This window comes from Zootoca vivipara, chromosome 10 (genome assembly GCF_963506605.1).
Source record: "Zootoca vivipara chromosome 10, rZooViv1.1, whole genome shotgun sequence".
NCBI lineage: Eukaryota > Metazoa > Chordata > Lepidosauria > Squamata > Lacertidae > Zootoca > Zootoca vivipara.
In genome coordinates, this window is record NC_083285.1 from 18,642,293 (window position 1) to 18,660,873 (window position 18,581).

The 18,581-nt window shown below is 44.2% G+C and overlaps 1 protein-coding gene across 3 annotated transcripts in view; it reads right to left on the reverse strand.

Moving 5' to 3' along the window:
- ST7 (suppression of tumorigenicity 7) overlaps positions 1-18,581 on the reverse strand; it is a 100,333-nt gene that overhangs the window by 18,857 nt on the left and 62,895 nt on the right. For all 3 annotated transcript variants that reach the window (XM_035126667.2, XM_035126666.2, XM_035126668.2), the window contains exons 3-8: positions 17,561-17,720; positions 15,607-15,661; positions 14,707-14,822; positions 13,451-13,526; positions 11,719-11,873; positions 4,999-5,096 (exon numbers count right to left, since the gene is read on the reverse strand). In XM_035126667.2, coding sequence (XP_034982558.1) covers positions 4,999-5,096; positions 11,719-11,873; positions 13,451-13,526; positions 14,707-14,822; positions 15,607-15,661; positions 17,561-17,720 — 660 coding nt within the window. The remainder of the gene's footprint in view (positions 1-4,998; positions 5,097-11,718; positions 11,874-13,450; positions 13,527-14,706; positions 14,823-15,606; positions 15,662-17,560; positions 17,721-18,581) is intronic.

Sequence of the window (18,581 nt, forward strand, 5' to 3'; positions counted from 1 at the left end):
AGGAACAAATCTGCAGTAGGTGTCAAGACATCCACCAGGGTGGGGTCCTGTCTGATTTCAACTGGGATTTCAATAAATCTCAGCCACAGTTCCTGGTGGATACGAGCAGTGAATCTGAGCCATGGAGGACCACGTTATCTCCTTCTTGTGTTTAATTCTTGTGTACAATCATATTCTGTGAGAGGGAGCCTCCCAAAATCCGGGGGGGGGGAGCAAACTACCCCTCAACATCCTCAAAAGACAAGACAAGAGCATGGCAAATTTTGCTTTGCTCCAGATGCAGCAACTGTCAGGGAAAGGAAGAAAAAATTCTGCTTTCAGTTCAGGAGAGTCCATTCCTTCTCTCTAGCACTTCATTTTTGGCAAACCCATATTGGTCTGAGAAGTATGTAATCACTCAATGTAGAAGCTGGAACAGGAAACATGCTTCATATAATAAACTAGCTTAATCATGGTACAGTAGCTTTAATCATGGTCCAATAATTATTTCCTCCAAATAACCATGTTAGATGGTTATCAAAATTACACCGGTTTTATAAAATGATTTACAACCCCCCCCCCCCGAATTAAACGGTTAACTATTTTTTAAACTTTTGGTGCAAACACCAAACACCTTTGATAACAAGTCAGCAGAACTTGGCTTGCAAATGCATACTTATTTTCCATTACACTTTACCTAGCAATCATTTTACATCTATTAATATAGCATTGCATTGTAAGGTGGTTCACTATTAGAACAGGGATTGAATCTAGAGCACATACACATAAAGTTGGAAATAAGTGTTCGCTCTAGCATCATGCAAATAAATAAATAAAAGGTAAAGGGACCCCTGACCATTAGGTCCAGTCGTGACCGACTCTGGGGTTGCGCGCTCATCTCGCATTATTGGCCGAGGGAGCCGGCGTACAGCTTCCAGGTCATGTGGCCAGCATGACAAAGCCGCTTCTGGCAAACCAGAGCAGCACATGGAAACGCCGTTTACCTTCCCACTGTAGCGGTTCCTATTTATCTACTTGCATTTTGACATGCTTTCGAACTGCTAGGTTGGCAGGAGCTGGGACCAAGCAACGGGAGCTCACCCCGTCACAGGGATTCGAAAATAAATAAATACTAGTGGGCTATTTGTTTCCGAGCCAACAAATAAAACGGAAGACTGACAACGCATTAGAAACACATTGCATGTTGACCTTTATCTAGTTTGGGTTTTTTTTTTGTTTTTTGTTTTGCTTTCTGGACACTCGCCCCTGTAACACAGTTTTGGGGTGATAGGCTTGGAAATCAGACAACAGCAGAGAGACTGGACTGCGAGACAATGCAAATCAGCAGCAGTCCCATCAGAAAATTCTTACGGCTAAATCATTTTGGGTTGCGACTGTGAAAGCTGCCATCATTTTGCTCTCGGAATAGATGCAATCAGGTGAAAGCAAGTGGGCAAACAAAATGTTAACTCTAATGCATTTTCTCTTCCAAAGTGGAATTATCCTTCAAAATGTTTGCAATAAATTACAAGAAACACAGTAGGCTAGCACAGGATGAAAGGTAATGCAAGTCGAGCATTTCTGTAAACTGACACAATAATGAGTTGCTCACTATATTTCTGTCTTTAAAATATAAGGGAATATACACGCTACTGTGCCATTTACCTTGCCATTTATAGAAAGGTGAGGAATTACTTTAGCACTGTAATCATTTTTCACCCATACACTGGGCAAAATTAGGACTCCAGGTCTTGGGGATCGAGGTGTTCCACTGTCCCTGGTCTTGATATACAAATGCTGTATATCACAACTCCTGCCAAAGGTCAGGCTGGCTGGGGATGCTAAGGGTTGTAATACAACAACATCTGAGGACCCTGGTTGGGGAGCTTCCCCCTGTTGCCAGGGTCTCTATGCTGCTGCCATTCAGAAGCGTAACTGTGTGGGGGGCAATTTGGGTACATAGCCATGAAAGATGTAACTGGTGCCCTGAGAAACTGATATCAGGGTTGCCAAGAGTGCAGAAGCTGCGCACTAGCTTCTTTGCAATGCTCCCTGTTGAATGGGACCGGTGGTGGGCTTTGGGCTCTCAAATTCCAGGGGCAGCCTGTGCAGCGCTAAAATTTGATGGGGCCTCTCCCACCTCTTGTGCTCCATTCTGCAACACTGTTGTGGCACCCGTTGCAATGTGGCTGCACCAGTCGTTCGACCTTACAACCGCCTCTGATGGGATCCATTAAGGCAGTGATGGCCAAACTTGGCCCTCCAGCTGTTTTGGGACTACAATTCCCATCATCCCTGACCACTGGTCCTGTTAGCTAGGGATGATGGGAGTTGTAGTCCAAAAACAGCTGGAGGGCCAAGTTTGGCCATCACTGCATTAAGGTAACAGGAGGGACCTAGTGATGGCGACACTGTTATAACAGGACACATAATTCAGTCTCACATAGAGCATGTTGCAGTAGTCCAAGCGGGAGATAACTAGAGCATGCACCACTTTGGCGAGACTGTCAGTGGTTCTTAGCTCAGTTGGCAGAGCACGAGTTTCCTAATCTTAAGCCTGGAAATGAGACTAACCATTGAGATCTTAAGTGCACTGACAGGCTGCTTGCTGAATCCATTTCCCAGAACGTGTCAGCATTCACATGTTAGCACTTCTCCTTATATAACCTTGGATTTGGAGGGTGTGTGCACACCCCTTCCTCCAATCTTTCAAATGAACTCATAGCCTCTGCCCTTCTGAAGTTGTGATGTGGAAGGAAGTTGCAAAAATGGTTATTCATTGCACCTGGGGGGGGGGTGTTCCCATCTATGCCTGGGATACAGAAATGGCAAGATAAAATTCATCTTTTTTCTTTCTTTCCAAAAGTGGAAAATCTTTACTTGGCTCCATGGGAACAAACAGCTGAAGAAGTTAGAAGGCTGAAATGGCTGCCCCAATATTCCTTTGTGTAGAAGGAGAAATCCTTTCTCAAGTTGGAGAAATCCTCACCATTAACTGGCATCTGTAAAGTTCGTGGTCCTAAGAATGCGGGTACATCCGACAGCATCACAATGATGGAACTGAAGCTGTCACTTATGTTGGTAAAAAAATTCCTTCCAGTAGCACCTTAGAGACCAACTAACTTTGTCATTGGTATGAGCTTTCATGCACACGAAAGCTCATACCAATGACAAACTAAGTTGGTCTCTAAGGTGCTACTGGAAGGAAATTTTTTTATTTTGTTTCGACTACGGCAGACCAACACGGCTACCTACCTGTAACTAGACTTATGTTGGTAGTGAGCTAAATACATGTAAAATCCAGGAGAATGGAATTAGACAGCGAAGAGGGGCAAGCCCACTTCCTGATAAGGTCTGTCCGTTTTACTACAGGCGCATACTTCCCTTGGGGCTACTATGCATGCACTTACATACTGTACTAGATATTGGGCAAATGAACTAGAGTGCTGACAGCAACTGAGATAAGTAGAAAATTGTATTGCGGGAATGAGCTCAGGAAGGGAGGTCAAAGCATCAGCAATGCCATCAGCCTAATATAGCCTCTCTCTCCCCATCCCCCAATAAGGAACAATGCTTGTTTTAGGATTCCTGATTAAAAATTACCATTTTTGTTGCATCCAGCACCACACTTGCCTCTTTCCAAATCATAAAGGAATTGCATCAGTTTCTGGTTTTGATAAGGGAATCGTCCCATTACATGCTGATCCTTTTAAAATAAATAATAGCATTTGTCTGGTGGTTATGCCTCCCTTACACATCTGGGTGAAATCTGGGAGTACGAGGCTTATGTACTTCCTTCCCCTTTGACAATAAAAGGCAACGTTCAAATCAGGAAAGCCTGCACTTATTTGAAAGCGTGGTCTCCCCTACCCTGGGTGTAAGAGGACTGAAGTCCCCAAACGCTGGGGACATTCCTTGTTGGTCTAGCAGGCGCCAAACGACCAGAGTTGAAACCCAAACCTTCAAGGTAGTACAGCAGCCATTGCTGCTATAGTCCCATCAGTCTGGGCCAGGAGACTCCCAGAACCTTTACCAGATACCCCTTGAGATTCACAGGAACAGGAGCTGCAAACCAGACTCATGCCTACAAAAATTACTCAGTAGCAGTTTGGCCAAGAAACAGGATCCAGTATCAAGGACTTTCCCCAAAAACCACATGAAGATTGAAGAGGTAGATTTGTTCAACATAATTAAAAATAGCAACATAAAGAGAACTCACACGCCACTGAAAAAATACAATTGGAGAATATTGCTAAGAGTGCAAGAATTGCAAAACGAAAGAAAAATAGCAAAGCTCATTTAGCCGAGTTCTAATACATAGCAAAGGATGTATTAGAAACTCGGATAAAAGTGTATGGCAGCAGACAAGGGAATAGGGTAACACCATACAATATGGCCTAGCAGCTGAACCGAGTCTTCTAGCCAATCAGAAGACTCCCAGGTTGTAAATTTCCAAAACCTAAGCGTGACCATGCCATCTCATAGCTGAGTCATCCCTTCCAATTAACAAGCCACTATTGTGGTCTTGAAGGTGCTGCGCTGTCAAATGACTTGCCATGAGATCATCTTCCAATTAGTGGGAAAAAACTGAAGGCCACCGTTTACCCAGAGGTCTTGAGTAAAGGAGCCATCTTTGCGGGCAAGGCCCAAACTGAAAAACCAAGGTATCAAACTCACTAGAAAACTTTCGATATTCAGGGTAAGGGAGTGGGGATCTCCCAGGTCAGACCCTTTACATGCAGTGGGGCAGTCGGAGAGGAGCAGAAAGTGAGAAGAGGGAATAAAAAGTAAGTCCAATAGAGGCATTGTTGGGATATTTTCTTAGGGGCCAATGCAGCTACTTCTGCATTTCACATGAGCTCAAGAAGGCCTTCCACTCTCATCATGCAGAGAACTATGAAGCTGGGGATAATGTCGGGAAGGATCCGCACAAAGAATCAATGCATAATGAGCATCCTATCTATGCTTTTTGGTCTGCACATGGTAATAAGACAAATATGAACACAAATCCAAACTCACATCTCTCATCATTTTCACAGCTTCCCTGGTCCTCCCCAGCTTTCTTGTACACATTGCCAGCCTCCTCTTAATGTAGACTAATACATTAGTGTCCCGTCCTGGGGAGAGAGAGGGAGAGAGAAGGAAAGAGAGAGAAAAAGAGAAGGAGGATGAGTGTTTGCAGAAACAGACAGAACAAAGGTTCCATTTAACACCATCAAAGTGTAAGGTATAACCTTTCCTTTGAATTCTTATTGCTGAATACCAAAGATATGTGGAAGGAAGCAATAAAAAGTACATAGACCAACAACCCTTGCTGTTAAGTTACAAAGATCTAGAGTTGGAACCTGCCCGTCAATAATAGGATTAGTCAAGAAGTACACTTATTAAAAAAAAATATTTAAAAATGTGAGGGTTTTTCTTTAGCCCTCAGTTCTACAGCATACTGTATTGTATGCTGCTAACAATTCTGTTAACAGCATAGTGTTAACAATTCTAATCACCGATACAAGAAGAACTCACATGCATGCCAAAATTATGCAAACTTTTAAACCTTGCCTCACTTAGGCAAGTGTTTATCGTCCTGACTCTCTGAAAAGGTCTCCATTTCTGATGAAGTTTAGCTACAAATAATTGCAGTGTGAACGACGCTGTTGCAGGTTGCTTTCTCCACAGCTGAATCCAAATTTATTTATTTATTGGATTTGTTATGCTGCCTTTCCTCCCAAAGGAGTCCAGGGCTATCAACATCACCATGCAATTTACAGAGTTCTGGTAAGATGAGAGATGATTTCAGCTACCAGTTTCAAGTCAGTCATCCCTCCAGGGCATTCTTTGTACACTGTAAACAGCCGATTGCCACTCGTGAGAGTTCAGCCATACATAGCAGCACTGAAAAAGCCACTTGAATTTGCTTTCTGTGCAATGGCGTTCTATGCATCACAAGCTGAGTCTGTTCAGTACCATGGAGAGAATCCCTTTTCTCTCTTCTTTTTTTCCACACTGTTAATAGCACACTTTCAGAAACAGTAGCATGTAAATACTGATTATGTGAGCGCCATTGCTTGCACACTACTAGCTTATAGCAAGACAGGGGTGCAATGATCACAACAGATGGCCTGCAGCCATGAAGCACCCTACCTCATGGTCATGAGAACAAGTCCCATTGAAGGATGAACCATGCAGTGAGTGCCTAATATGAAATAAGGCCACACCGACAAATGATTTCAACAACAACACCTGATGTCTCTATGGGGCTGGCTTGTTGCACAAGACTGCAAGAAGGAGGAGGGTAAATGTGACATGCAAGTAGGATTGCTGCTGCTCAGAACCCAAACTATTCCATTCCAGCCCCCTCCAGGTTTTCCCGTTGACTATCTCCCACCCCCAAAGTTGGTCAACGTTCCAGTCACCAATAATACTCATTTTGGGGTTTTTTTTGGGGGGAAGGGGGGTCCCCAGTATAGTTTTTCTTGTAAAAATGATAGCTATATTATTATTATTATTATTATTATTATTATTATTATTATTATTATTATTACAGTGGTACCTCTACTTACGAATTTAATGCGTTCCGAACGCACATTTGTAAGTCGAAAAAATTTGTAAGTCGAATCCCATAGGAATGCATTGGGAGAAAAAATTCGTAAGTCGAAGCAACCCTGTCTAAAAATTCGTAAGTAGAAAAAATCCTATCTAAACCGCATCCAAGATGGCGGACGGAGCTCCGTTTGTAAGTAGAAACATTCGTAAGTAGAGGTACCGCTGTATTATTATTATTTCTGCAAACTTTTTGGTCCCTCCAAGCCTGCCAATACCACACATCCGAATGGGTTTTGTCTACATGACTGACAGCACTCACAGCTTGAGCATCAGCAACAGACATGATGTGAGGTCTTTTCTCGTGGGACTTATGAAGAGACACTTGCTATTCAACACTACACAGGGGGTCCAAGAAAGTTATGATCTTTTCCCATCCTAGCCATCCTCCTTCAGCCAGCCTAGAGGATGAAAAGGGGCAGGGGTGGAGAAACCATGAAAACTATGGTGTATATAGATTAGACCAGGTGCTGCATGCAGTGTTTAGGTCTGCCTGCCTCCAAAGGGTGCCTCTGCAACTGAAAAGTCCTTTCCTTGTTTCAGTGCTGCAAGCAGTCAAATTCCCCCCCCCCCCACACACAAGCACATGATACATATAGACTAAGCAGCAAGATTTTCTGCCTTTGGTAGAGTTGTGTGAATATAAACACGCCGAACTCTTCCTTCACATTGAATTTACCCAGTTCCTTGTGACATCGTAGTTATCCACAAACATTAATAGAAACAAATTTCAGCATCGACCGTTTAACATAGAACAAATCAGGATTTTTCTTTTCTCTTTTCAAAGACTTTTTTGAGAATGAGGCATCATACACTTTCTTTAGTTGTAATATGCCCTCTTTTAAGGACCGAACAGAAAATGTTCATGTAGAAAATGATCTAGAGAGTCACAATATTAAGACATTGGCCTAGTGTATCCTACATGTCAATCAAATATTTGCAGATTATGGTCCTCACGTTTTAATCACAACAAGATATAAGCCAAAAGCATTCAGAATACATGCAAATTATCCCAAAGCCATGATTGTACTTTTCAGAAAAGATTAAGCAACAGGCCTGACTTTCAAAGAGAAAAATAAATAAGGCAGGAGAGGGAATTCCTTCAGTTGTAGTTCATATGAAGTAACCACTTATCTCTAGAATGGTTTCTCAGTATTTAATAAAGGGCTCATTAGCCACATCTGTTTTCAACATGGTTATATATAACATAATTAGATTAGTTTGTCCTCCAAGCTGTGTTATATTGACTCAAGGAATGGTAAACAAGAAGAAAATAAAAGCTGCTATTCTAAAATGGTCTTAGGCTGCAATCCTCTCTACATTTACCTGAGAGTAGGTCCCACTGAATTCAATGGCACTAACTTCTGAGTAGACATGCATAGTATTACATTGTTATTTACAGAACTTGAGGCTTTTCAGCATTTTCTGGAATACAAAACCATTCCCCTTGGTTGAATTGAAGAAAGCCAAGTTATCAGGAACAATTTGCATGGAATAGACAGAAACACGAGGTTGGGGGGGTGTCAAAAGGTTATTCTAAAACAAGATCCTCTGCAGGATCCATTTAATGGGCTGATAATCTAAGGAAGTTTGTTGAGTGCCTCAAAAGCAGGTATGGAACAAATAGCAGTTCAATAGTAATTTTACCAACATCTGGCTACATTTGTCATGACAATCACTTCTGGGTTTTGCTGTGTTTAAAATGTCATTGGGAAGAGATTTCTCTCTCTCTCTCTGCCTCACAGATGCCACATGCAAAGAGGCCCTCAGATGTCTCCTGGACTTTTTAATCCTAAAATCTTCCATGATAAGATCTTTTGTACCACCCAACATATCTGGAAATCATGGGGTAAACTCGCCTGGCTGCCAGGGCCATTGTAGAACTTCTCTCTCCCTGTCCAACTCCTAACCTTTTCATCTGCACTCAATACACACGTTCCATTTCATTTTCTGCCTGGAATCACTGTGCCGGAAATGAGAAGCCATCCTTATCAGTGATCCCAATAGGGTCACCACCCACATTTTGTGAAATTTGAGCATTCTCTTTTATAGACATGCTGCTGATTGCTTGAATCAATCCTCTGCACTGTCATTTCCATGTGCCCCAACGGGAGGCTCCTCACTCTAAAAACACATTCCGTTTTGGGGAATATATTGTGAACAAACATTTCCTGGAACACGCTAGCTAGGTAAACAGGAAATGCAGAAACGTCAAATCTTTTATTGGGGGGCACTTTCACACTAAACGACCTCGGTCCAGTATACCTGAAGGAGCATCTCCACCTCCATTGCTCTGCCCGGACACTGAGGTCCAGTGCTGAGGGCCTTCTGGCGGTTCCCTCGCTGCGAGAAGTCAAGTTACAGGGAACCAGGCAGAGGGCCTTCTCGGTAGTGGCACTCGCCCTGTGGAACGCCCTCCCACCAGATGTCAAAAAGAAAAACAACTACCAGACTTTTAGAGGACATCTGAAGGCAGCCCTGTTTAGGGAAGCTTTTAATCTTTAAGAAATTAGTGTATTCTAATATTTCTGTTGGAAGCTGCCCAGAGTGGCTGGGGAAACCCAGCCAGATGGGCGGGGTATAAATAATAATTTATTATTATTATTATTATTATTATTATTATTATTAATTATTATTAATTATTATTAATTATTATTATTATTACTTCTTTCCCGCACTAAGTGCAAAAGTGACCTTCAAAATTGTTGCTATGTATCAGGCTCCTGTTTCCTAAGGTTCGGCAGGTTAAATAAGCTGATCTCTCGCAGCTTCTTTCCAAATTTGGCAATGATTATTCCAGGTAACTTGTTGCACTTGTTTAAAATGGCCACAACTGGACAACACACATGTCTTCAATGGTACTAATGCTACCTGGTACTTCTTGGCCACCCCAAGATAAAAGGACAGACCTTACATTTGATTTCTCCCAAAGAATCCTGAAAACTGCAGTTTACCCTTCACAGACCTACAGTTTCCACAATTCTATGGGAAAAGTCAAGTGCATCAAATGAATGGTGTGTACACTGTACTCCCAATAACTGCATTTCCACACACACACACACACACACACACACACACACATTAAACATATTATATTATACCATACATGTGACTTCCCTCCCTCCCCTTCCAAGGTTCATTTAACTTCCCCACCGTCCCTGTATATTTTGATATATCCATCTAATTCCGTTTTCCTACCTTAATGGTAAAGGTAAAGGGACCCCTGACCATTAGGTCCAGTCGTGACCGACTCTGGGGTTGCAGCGCTCATCTCGCATTATTGGCCGAGGGAGCCGGCGTACAGCTTCCAGGTCATGTGGCCAGCATGACAAAGCCGCTTCTGGCAAACCAGAGCAGCACATGGAAACGCCGTTTACCTTCCTATTTATCTACTTGCATTTTGACGTGCTTTCGAACTGCTAGGTTGGCAGGAGCTGGGACCAAGCAACGGGAGCTCACCCCGTCACAGGGATTCGAACCGCCGACCTTCTGATCAGCAAGCCCTAGGCTCTGTGGTTTAACCCACAGCGCCGCCTGGGTCCTTTTTTTCCTACCTTACATCACTTCAATACTTATTACACCGTTTAATTCCAATAACTGCATTTCCATCAGTAGCAGGTGCCTCACATTTCACACCCTGCAGGCCAACTCTGCAAGCTGAGTGGGACCGCACACCTGTCAATAACCTGATGTCATAATGACATCATCAGTTGACTGCTGCACCTTCAAAGGGGGTTTGCTGCAACCTCTGATCAGCAGTTACAGGGAGCCCCCTTTTATGGAGGACAAGAAACAAACCTTTTCAATTATTTTTAATTGAAGCTAAAATTCTCAAGAATAGGAATACTGTGTCCAGTGGTGTTTCTGGGGAGAATCGTGGTATATAACACACAACCCTGTGAACAAGTGCTATTCCTACAGTGGGATAGGAGAGCTAAAAAATTAATAATAATTCACATCTGGCAACCAACGTGCCACTTGCAAATAAAGAAGATTTGGGATTGAAATACTACTCAGTCATCTAACTCACTGAGAAACCTAACCCTAACATCACATGGTAAGAATGAGGATAGTCCTCTGAGCCCATAGAACACTCAGAAATCGCTGGAGGAGGAATGGTGTACAAATGACATGTAAATCTTTTACCTGAAACACAAGTTTGATAGGGATAACTAGGTGTTGTGGGAGAGCTGAAAAAATGCTGGTATATTTCACATGTGGCAAACCAATACACTTTTTTTGGTTTCAGATAGTGCATGGGTAAGGGTAAAGGGACCCCTGACCATTAGGTCCAGTCGTGACCGACTCTGGGGTTGCGCGCTCATCTCGCATTATTGGCCGAGGGAGCCGGTGTATAGGTTCCAGGTCATGTGGCCAGCATGACAAAGCCACTTCTGGCGAACCAGAGCAGCACATGGAAACGCCGTTTACCTTCCCGCTGTAGCAGTTCCTATTTATCTACTTGCATTTTGACGTGCTTTCGAACTGCTAGGTTGGCAGGAGCTGGGACTAAGCAACGGGAGCTCACCCCGTCACAGGGATTCGAACCGCCGACCTTCTGATCAGCAAGTCCTAGGCTCAGTGGTTTAACCACAGCGCCACCTGGGTCCCTACCAGTGCATGGGTAGAGAAGGCTAAAAAGCCAAGGGCATAAATTTTCACAGCCCTCTAGCGGCTATGGTGGCTCATTTACCAGAAGTAATGTATTTAGCATTCACTCTGAAAGTGTATACAGTGGTACCTTGGTTCTCGAACTTAATCCGTTCTGAGAGTCTGTTCGACTCCTGAAACCGTTCGAAAACCACAGCGTGGCTTCCGACTGGCTGCAGGAGCTTCCTGCACTCAAACAGAAGCCACGTGGGACGTTTGGCTTCCGAAAAATGTTCGCAAACCGGAATACTTACTTCCGGGTTTGCGGCATTTGGGAGTCGATTTGTTCGACAACTACGCTGTTCGAGAACCAAGGTACCACTGTACTCGATTCTGACCAAACAGCCCCCTAGAACAGAGTATACACTCCCATAGGCAACGGTTGCCAGATGTGAAATATATCAGCGTTCTCCTAACCCGACTACTAGTAACTATTTGTCTCTTGAAAGGTCTCGGGACTTTTAGTCGAAGAGAGAAGAGAGACTGGCTTACTGTGTTGAGCTTCGTACTGGGCACCATGATGCTGCAGCTGTTGGCTACGCCTGTAGCAGCCTTCGCCAGCCTTCAGAGCCTGTTTGAACAACTTCTCTGCTTCCACAATAGTTGTTGCTTCCTCTTCTGCCAACAGAATATAGGCAGTGGCACACCTGTCAGTGAAACAACAGAAACAATCATTAGTTAAGACAAATTAGGAAAGGGAAAGGCATTTCCTAGGCCAGTGTTTCCCAACCAGTGTGCCTCCAGATGTTTTGGGACTACAACTCCCATCATCCCTAGCTAGCAAGACCAGTGGTCAGGAATGATGGGAGTTGTAGTCCCAAAACATCTGGAGGCACACTGGTTGGGAAACACTGTCCTAGGCTATCTAAACAGGGCAGAGCAGCATCAAAAGTCGCTTCTGAGCATGCTCCGCCCAGCTCCAAAATGGCGGCAGCGCTACTTCCGGTCTGCTACTTCCGGTCCAGTCCCTTATTTCTCAGGCCGGAACTTGGCAGGTATTGATATGGCACAGTCCAGCAAGCTGTGCAGCATTTGCAATCAGCCAGTCAGATCCGTTGCAATAGGTCCTGAAGCTCCATTCGTTCTGTTGACTCAGCACACCACTGGCACTCAGTGCAGAGTGGCTAGTATGCAAAGCCCCAGTAAGGAGCCAAGGAGCCACTGTTCAGACACATAGCACATATGCAAAGTTCTGTACAGCAAAATTCCACACAGGATTGTGTTCCAAATAAATAAGGGGCAATACATTGCTGGATCAGAGAAGCCACCATTTTTAACTTGAAACATTGGGACTGGAGCCCAGAAATTACAAAATCCATTGAATGGAATGCATATTTTATTTTAAATGAATAACAAAGTTCATGTTTGAAATAAATGACTAAGCCTCAGTATTAGCAGCATTTCCCCTGTTTTTATCTCCCACTTGTCTTTATGCTTCATCTTCTATTATGGACCAGCCTATTAAAAACTACTTTGCCATGCAAGTATCAGCAATTAGCACCAACAGATAAAAAAAGAATTACAGTTGTACCTTGGTTCTCGAACGTAATCCGTTCCGGAAGTCCGTTTGACTTCCAAAATGTTTGAAAACCAAGGTGCGGCTTCTGATTGGCTGCAGCAGCTTCCTGCACTCAACCAAAAGCTGCGTCAGATGTTCGGCTTCCAGAAAACGTTCGAAAACCGGAACACTTACTTCTGGATTTTGGTGTTCAGGAGCCAAAACGTACAAGTACCAAGGTGTTCGAGATCCAAGGTGTACGACTGTATAGGTCCTTCCATATTGCTCACCCTCCCAAAGATAAGAAATTAGCACGAACAGTCTAGATCAGGGGTGGGGACAATCTTTCAATCTGAAGGCCGTGTTTCCTCATTAGGGAATCTTCTGGGGGCCACACGCCAATAGCGGCTGAGGCCAGAGGCAAAAAGAGGGTGGCTTTCACTCTTTTTTTTTTACAGTAGGCTGCATCACAGCCACTCACAAAAGCCAGGTTGCTACAGTGTCCTCCATCCTTCTCAACAAACAACAGGCAGTATCACAGTTCAATAAGACATTAAGGTATCAAAGGAGAGCGTGGAACATGGCCATTGAAGTGCATGGCTGGGGAGAGTTCCGGGGGCCAAATAAGAGGCCTGGATGGCCACATTTGGTTCCCAAGGCTGTAAGTTTCCCACCCCTGATCACAACCAAGCAGAAACATTTTCAAACAACTGTTGATAAACTTACTCATTTAGCTCCAAGGCTTCGTGCGCTGCAGAAATTCTGGCCTGCGGATTTCTCTCCCTCCACGCTTTTTGCATTACTGTTGAGCAAGGGATTTAAAAATAAATAAAAATAGAGGGGGCGATTTGTCAGGATGCAACTGTAGTCAAGCATTTCGTTGGGGCATTTTATCAGGCAAATGACTCAATGCACCTTCTTTCCAAACCTCAGGTTTAAACCCTACATCTGTGCAGTCAATGTTAGAGGAAACTACAGGAAAACGTGCCAAGAATGGTTTGCTCAGAAACCAACAATGGAAACCCTATTTGCCAAGTGGGCAGGACAACCCATCTGTCAATCAACTTATCTCAGATGATCGGCAGGTAGGATGCCCTGCCCACCTGCCAAAGTCCCTTGCATAATTATTTGCCCTGTGCTCAGCTCCTTTCTGCAGGGATTGGCTGTGTGGCTGAGCTCCCCCCAAAGGGAACTCGGCTGCACGTCTGATCCAGCTACAGCTCCACTTCCTGATGTTACGATGGATATATGGGGAAAGTGGGTGTGGTTTGGGGGAAATGGCCTCGCAGGCCAAATCGGGACCTGTGCTGGTCCAAATCTGGCCCGCAGACTACAATCCCCCATCTTTTGTACTACAGCAGGGTTTTCCAAACTTGTGTCTCCAGCTGTTTTTGGACTACAACTCCCATTACCTCTAACTAGCAAGACCAGTGGTCAGGGATGATGGGAACTGTAGTCCCAAAACAGCTGGAGGGCCAAGTTTGGGACACCCCGCGCTAGAGCAACGTGAAAAGAAATCGCCACATGAGAAGTGCTATCCTAAAAAGAAGATTTTAGGAGAAAGGGCAAGAATGCATACTAGCGGTACCTGCAAGAAAGTGTTACAGCATGGAGGGCTTCAGCCAATTCCCGCTCCCATTTGGTTTTCTGTTTCCTCCCATAGTGTCAGCATTTCATGGTTACTGACCATGCCCAGACATTATCAGGCTGTTTTCTGAGCTCCCACCCCCTACATACTGCTAACCCCAACCCTACTGACCTGGGTGGTACCGTTTCAGCTAGATAAGCAGCAGCACTCACACTTCAAACCTGAAGTGCTGGGAACCGTAATTTAGACAAGCACTCCGAGCAAGCGGTTTAGGCACAAGCAAAGGCAACCATTTGGTGATCTGAGACACCTTGTTCCTATTTTCTTGGAAGTAAACTTTGCTATTCACCCCAAGTCATACGTTTCCAAGCACACTTGTCAGTAAACTCCTTACTGGCATCTGCAGGCCTTAAGTGGTCTGTATCGCACGTGAAGAACGTCTGATGATCTTGCGCCGAAAGATTCATATCGTAGTATGTCAGAGGTTCCCTTCCCGTCACCCAGGTATACCTGGAGAGGCACCAAAGAAAGTACAAGAAATAGCAGAAGCCGCCATCGCAAACTCATCGGAAGATCTTCCCCATGGTCCATTCCAAATTCTCAGAAATCTTCTCATACCCTTTTCATCCTACTGGGTATACCGAGCCCTCTTCATCCTACCGAAATGGGAGCCCATCAGACCTTTCCCCATGCTTCTCACAGCCCTGCTCCGAAAGGCTCGCTCTAGGCTGGAATTTGTCCTTGAACCTCAGATATTGCCTCCCGCTTTGGGAAGGAAGTGGGAGGCCTCTAGGAGCCTGTCAGAACCCTCATGTGCCTCCTTCCCGAAGCCCAGCATCTTACTTATCTAGGTTTGGGAAGGTGGTGTGAGGACTTGATTGGGTGGTGTCAGGTTTTGGTCTTGCACAGCGTGCCATATTGCCAAGGTCTGCCCCTGATGTGAAGCAAGGTGGGTGAGGGGCGTGGTATATGAAAAGAGGGAGTGGCTATGGAGGCAGCTGGGGGGGGGGCGTCCCATGGACTGGATAAAGAGGTCTGGAGTGGTTGCACTTTTGGCCCACTAGGCCTGTGGCTCTCCATCCTTGTCCTAGGGGAAATGCAGCTTTCAGGCTAAAAGGGTTTCCAGCCCTGTACTAAGCCATGGTTTAGTGTTAAGTGTGAATGCATATATGAAACCTGTCCACTGTGTTGCTCGGATAAGGCCCCAAGTCCTTCTGTGACAATGAACGAGTCCTCAAACATGACTTTTAAAAGTGGCTACTGTGCTGGAAGGACAATTCTGTGCAGCACTTACCGGTTATATTCAGCTCCTCTAAACAGGTTTAGTGGATTTCGCCAGACTTTGCATTCTGTAACAATGGAAAAATATATACGCCTTCTAATTACCAGTTAATGCTACTGTTTATTTGAAAACAAAATTGCCTTCAAATTAAGTCATCCCAGGTGCATTCCAAGCATCTAAAAGGAAACCAGGCGAATATACAGGTGGTATCTAACAGATGGGGCACCATTGGGGGCCTGTGATTTGCCCACAATACATACACCTGGAGCGCCTTCTGTGAGCCAATGAATTATTAGCACATATATGAACAAATGAAGCTAGCATGCTGAATCAGACCACTGTTCCATCAGTCCTTGCATTGTCTGCATCGATGGCGACAGTCCTCCAAGGTTTCAGATCACAGCCCTCCTATTTCTAACTGTAAAATGGCCCGGAAGCTAGTTGTTGCCAGCAATGTTCTGCTCCAAAAACTGAAAACTATGTTGTGGGACATGTAGATTTGTATGTCCGAATAACCTGCCCAATACAAGTAGTATTACCTAGAAGAGGGAAGTAGCAGGTGCTGGAAATTTATCCACCTTTAGCAGAAAGTGTGCGTAAATTAATTAGTATGCTAATTTATAAGAATCATGAGAATTGTTGTAGAGGAGGCTTATTAAAGTTCCCAGAGTTTTTGCCTGGGACTCATGGCAGTTAAATAAGACTTTGGGGAGTGATATATGTGCAGACCTTGCCTACAAAGGTCCGTATAGTTAAAGTTATGGTTTTCCCAGTAGTGATGTATGGAAGTGAGAGCTGGACCATAAAGAAGGCTGATCACCGAAGAATTGATGCTTTTGAATTATGGTGCTGGAGGAGACTCTTGAGAGTCCCATGGACTGCAAGAAGATCAAATCTATCCATTGTGAAGGAGATCAGCCCTGAGTGCTCACTGGAAGGACAGGTCGTGAAGCTGAGGCTCCAATACTTTGGCCACCTCATGAGAAGAGAAGACTCCCTGGAAAAGACCCTGATGTTGGGAAAGATTGAGGGCACTAGGAGAAGGGGACGACAGAGGATGAGATGGTTGGACAGTGTTCTCGAAGCTACGAACATGAGTTTGACCAAACTGCGGGAGGCAGTGGAAGACAGGAGTGCCTGGCGTGCTATGGTCCATGGGGTCACGAAGAGTCAGACACGACTAAACGACTAAACAACAACAACATATGTGTAGATGCGATTTAAATCGTATTGTCTTTAGCCAGTGGAGGGGGGGGGGGCAATGCTTACCTGACCTCCCACCACTGGTGTTGTTGCAGTTTATTTGTTGTTGCAAATGCTCTAGTGGGAAAAACATGGATATCTTTTGTGATGATGGCACTTTCTTTCTTTCTTTTTTGCGGGGGTGGGTGGGACAGGGAATACATATTATTAGCCAGAACAGCTAAAATATATTCCAAAGTATGACAGCAGGATGAAGGAACACTAGGAGCAGATTCAACAGGGGAAAAGTCGACTTAGTGAATAAATTCATTCCTAAAACCACTCACGTTTCAATTACTTTTTAAGTCAAGTGCTAACACTGCTCCATTTCAAAGTCAAAAATGGAAGCTTGCAGGCGAGAAGATACGCAGCTAATCGTTTGCTCTAGGGTGGCCTCTGAAGTGATAATGCTATTCGAGTTCTTGCAATGTTTGTTCCGCTTCCTCTGCCAGAACAAAACAAGCTACAAATAGATTGGAGGTAGTAAGTCACTCTCCCTAGAGAGCCACTGGCTGAAGGACCCCAAGATGCCTCTGAGATCAGCATCCATACCTGAAGGCTGGAACGTGAGCGATAATAGAACACTTTAAAAAAAGGGGGGGAATCCAGGATATTACAGGTTTGCCGTAAATAGTAATAAACATAACCCATGATTGTTTTTGCATTTTTAAAGGACATACTATTATAGTTAACAATCTGCGCAGGACAAGCGGAATTGTCTTACCTGAAACACTCTGCCGATTTGCATCAGAATCCCCGTTGCTTGTATTAGAGTTGCTGGGAGAGTTGCTGTCCACCCCTCCCAGCAGAGGGCGCAAGTGACTCACCGAGACTTGCTCAATGAACGAGGTCCCATACTTGCGAAAATACCACCACTCAAATATCTAAAAACAGAAGCAGAAGACGCGGAATAGGTACATTCATTAGTTTGCTTTCCTTAACTCCAAAGTAATTTACACTGGCCACTTGTGTTTTCTTTTAAGCTCTGATTCTATATTTAAAGGTATTTTTTGGATTAATTGTAATCCTTATAGAGTGCTGTCAGTATATGCGGTGGTGCTTTATAAATCATAACCTTGCAGAGATTGATAGGGTGCTACACCAAAAGCAACTAACATACTAAAACAGGCTTTATGGAAAACAGGGAGTGTGGGAGAGACACAAGGGGAAACTGTTTGAAAGAGTATTTGAAAGGCTGCGTATTCCAAATTCGGTTTAAAGACACAAAACAATGAGAAGGCAGAACAAGGGCCTCAAAGTTGCCCACCGACATTTAGCACCTGAACAGCTTAGCTCAGTTGGTTAAGAGTGTGGTGCTGATAATGCCAAAGTTGCAGGTTCAATCCCTGCATGGGACAGCTGCATTTTCCTGCATTACAGGGGGTTGGACTGGATGACCCTCAGGGTTCCTTCCAACCCTACGATTCTATGATTCTAGGTGATTGAGCAGGAACCTACCGTAGTTCCTTGCCCCCAGCTGTGGTGAGATGCACTGCATTTCTATTTAAATTATGATATTTATTTCTGAATTTGCATTTGGAAATATAAATTAGAATATGCAACTTATATGCAAATCCTTGTTCAGGGATGCAATTCTTCTTTTGGTGATGCGTAAGTGGCCACCTATCACTGGCAAACATATAATGAGAAATAAACACAAAGCCACAGAGAGCTTTAAATGTAAGATCCAGGTGTTTGTGCTCGATACAGAAGCAACCGAGAAGCTATTTCTCACCTATTGCTCA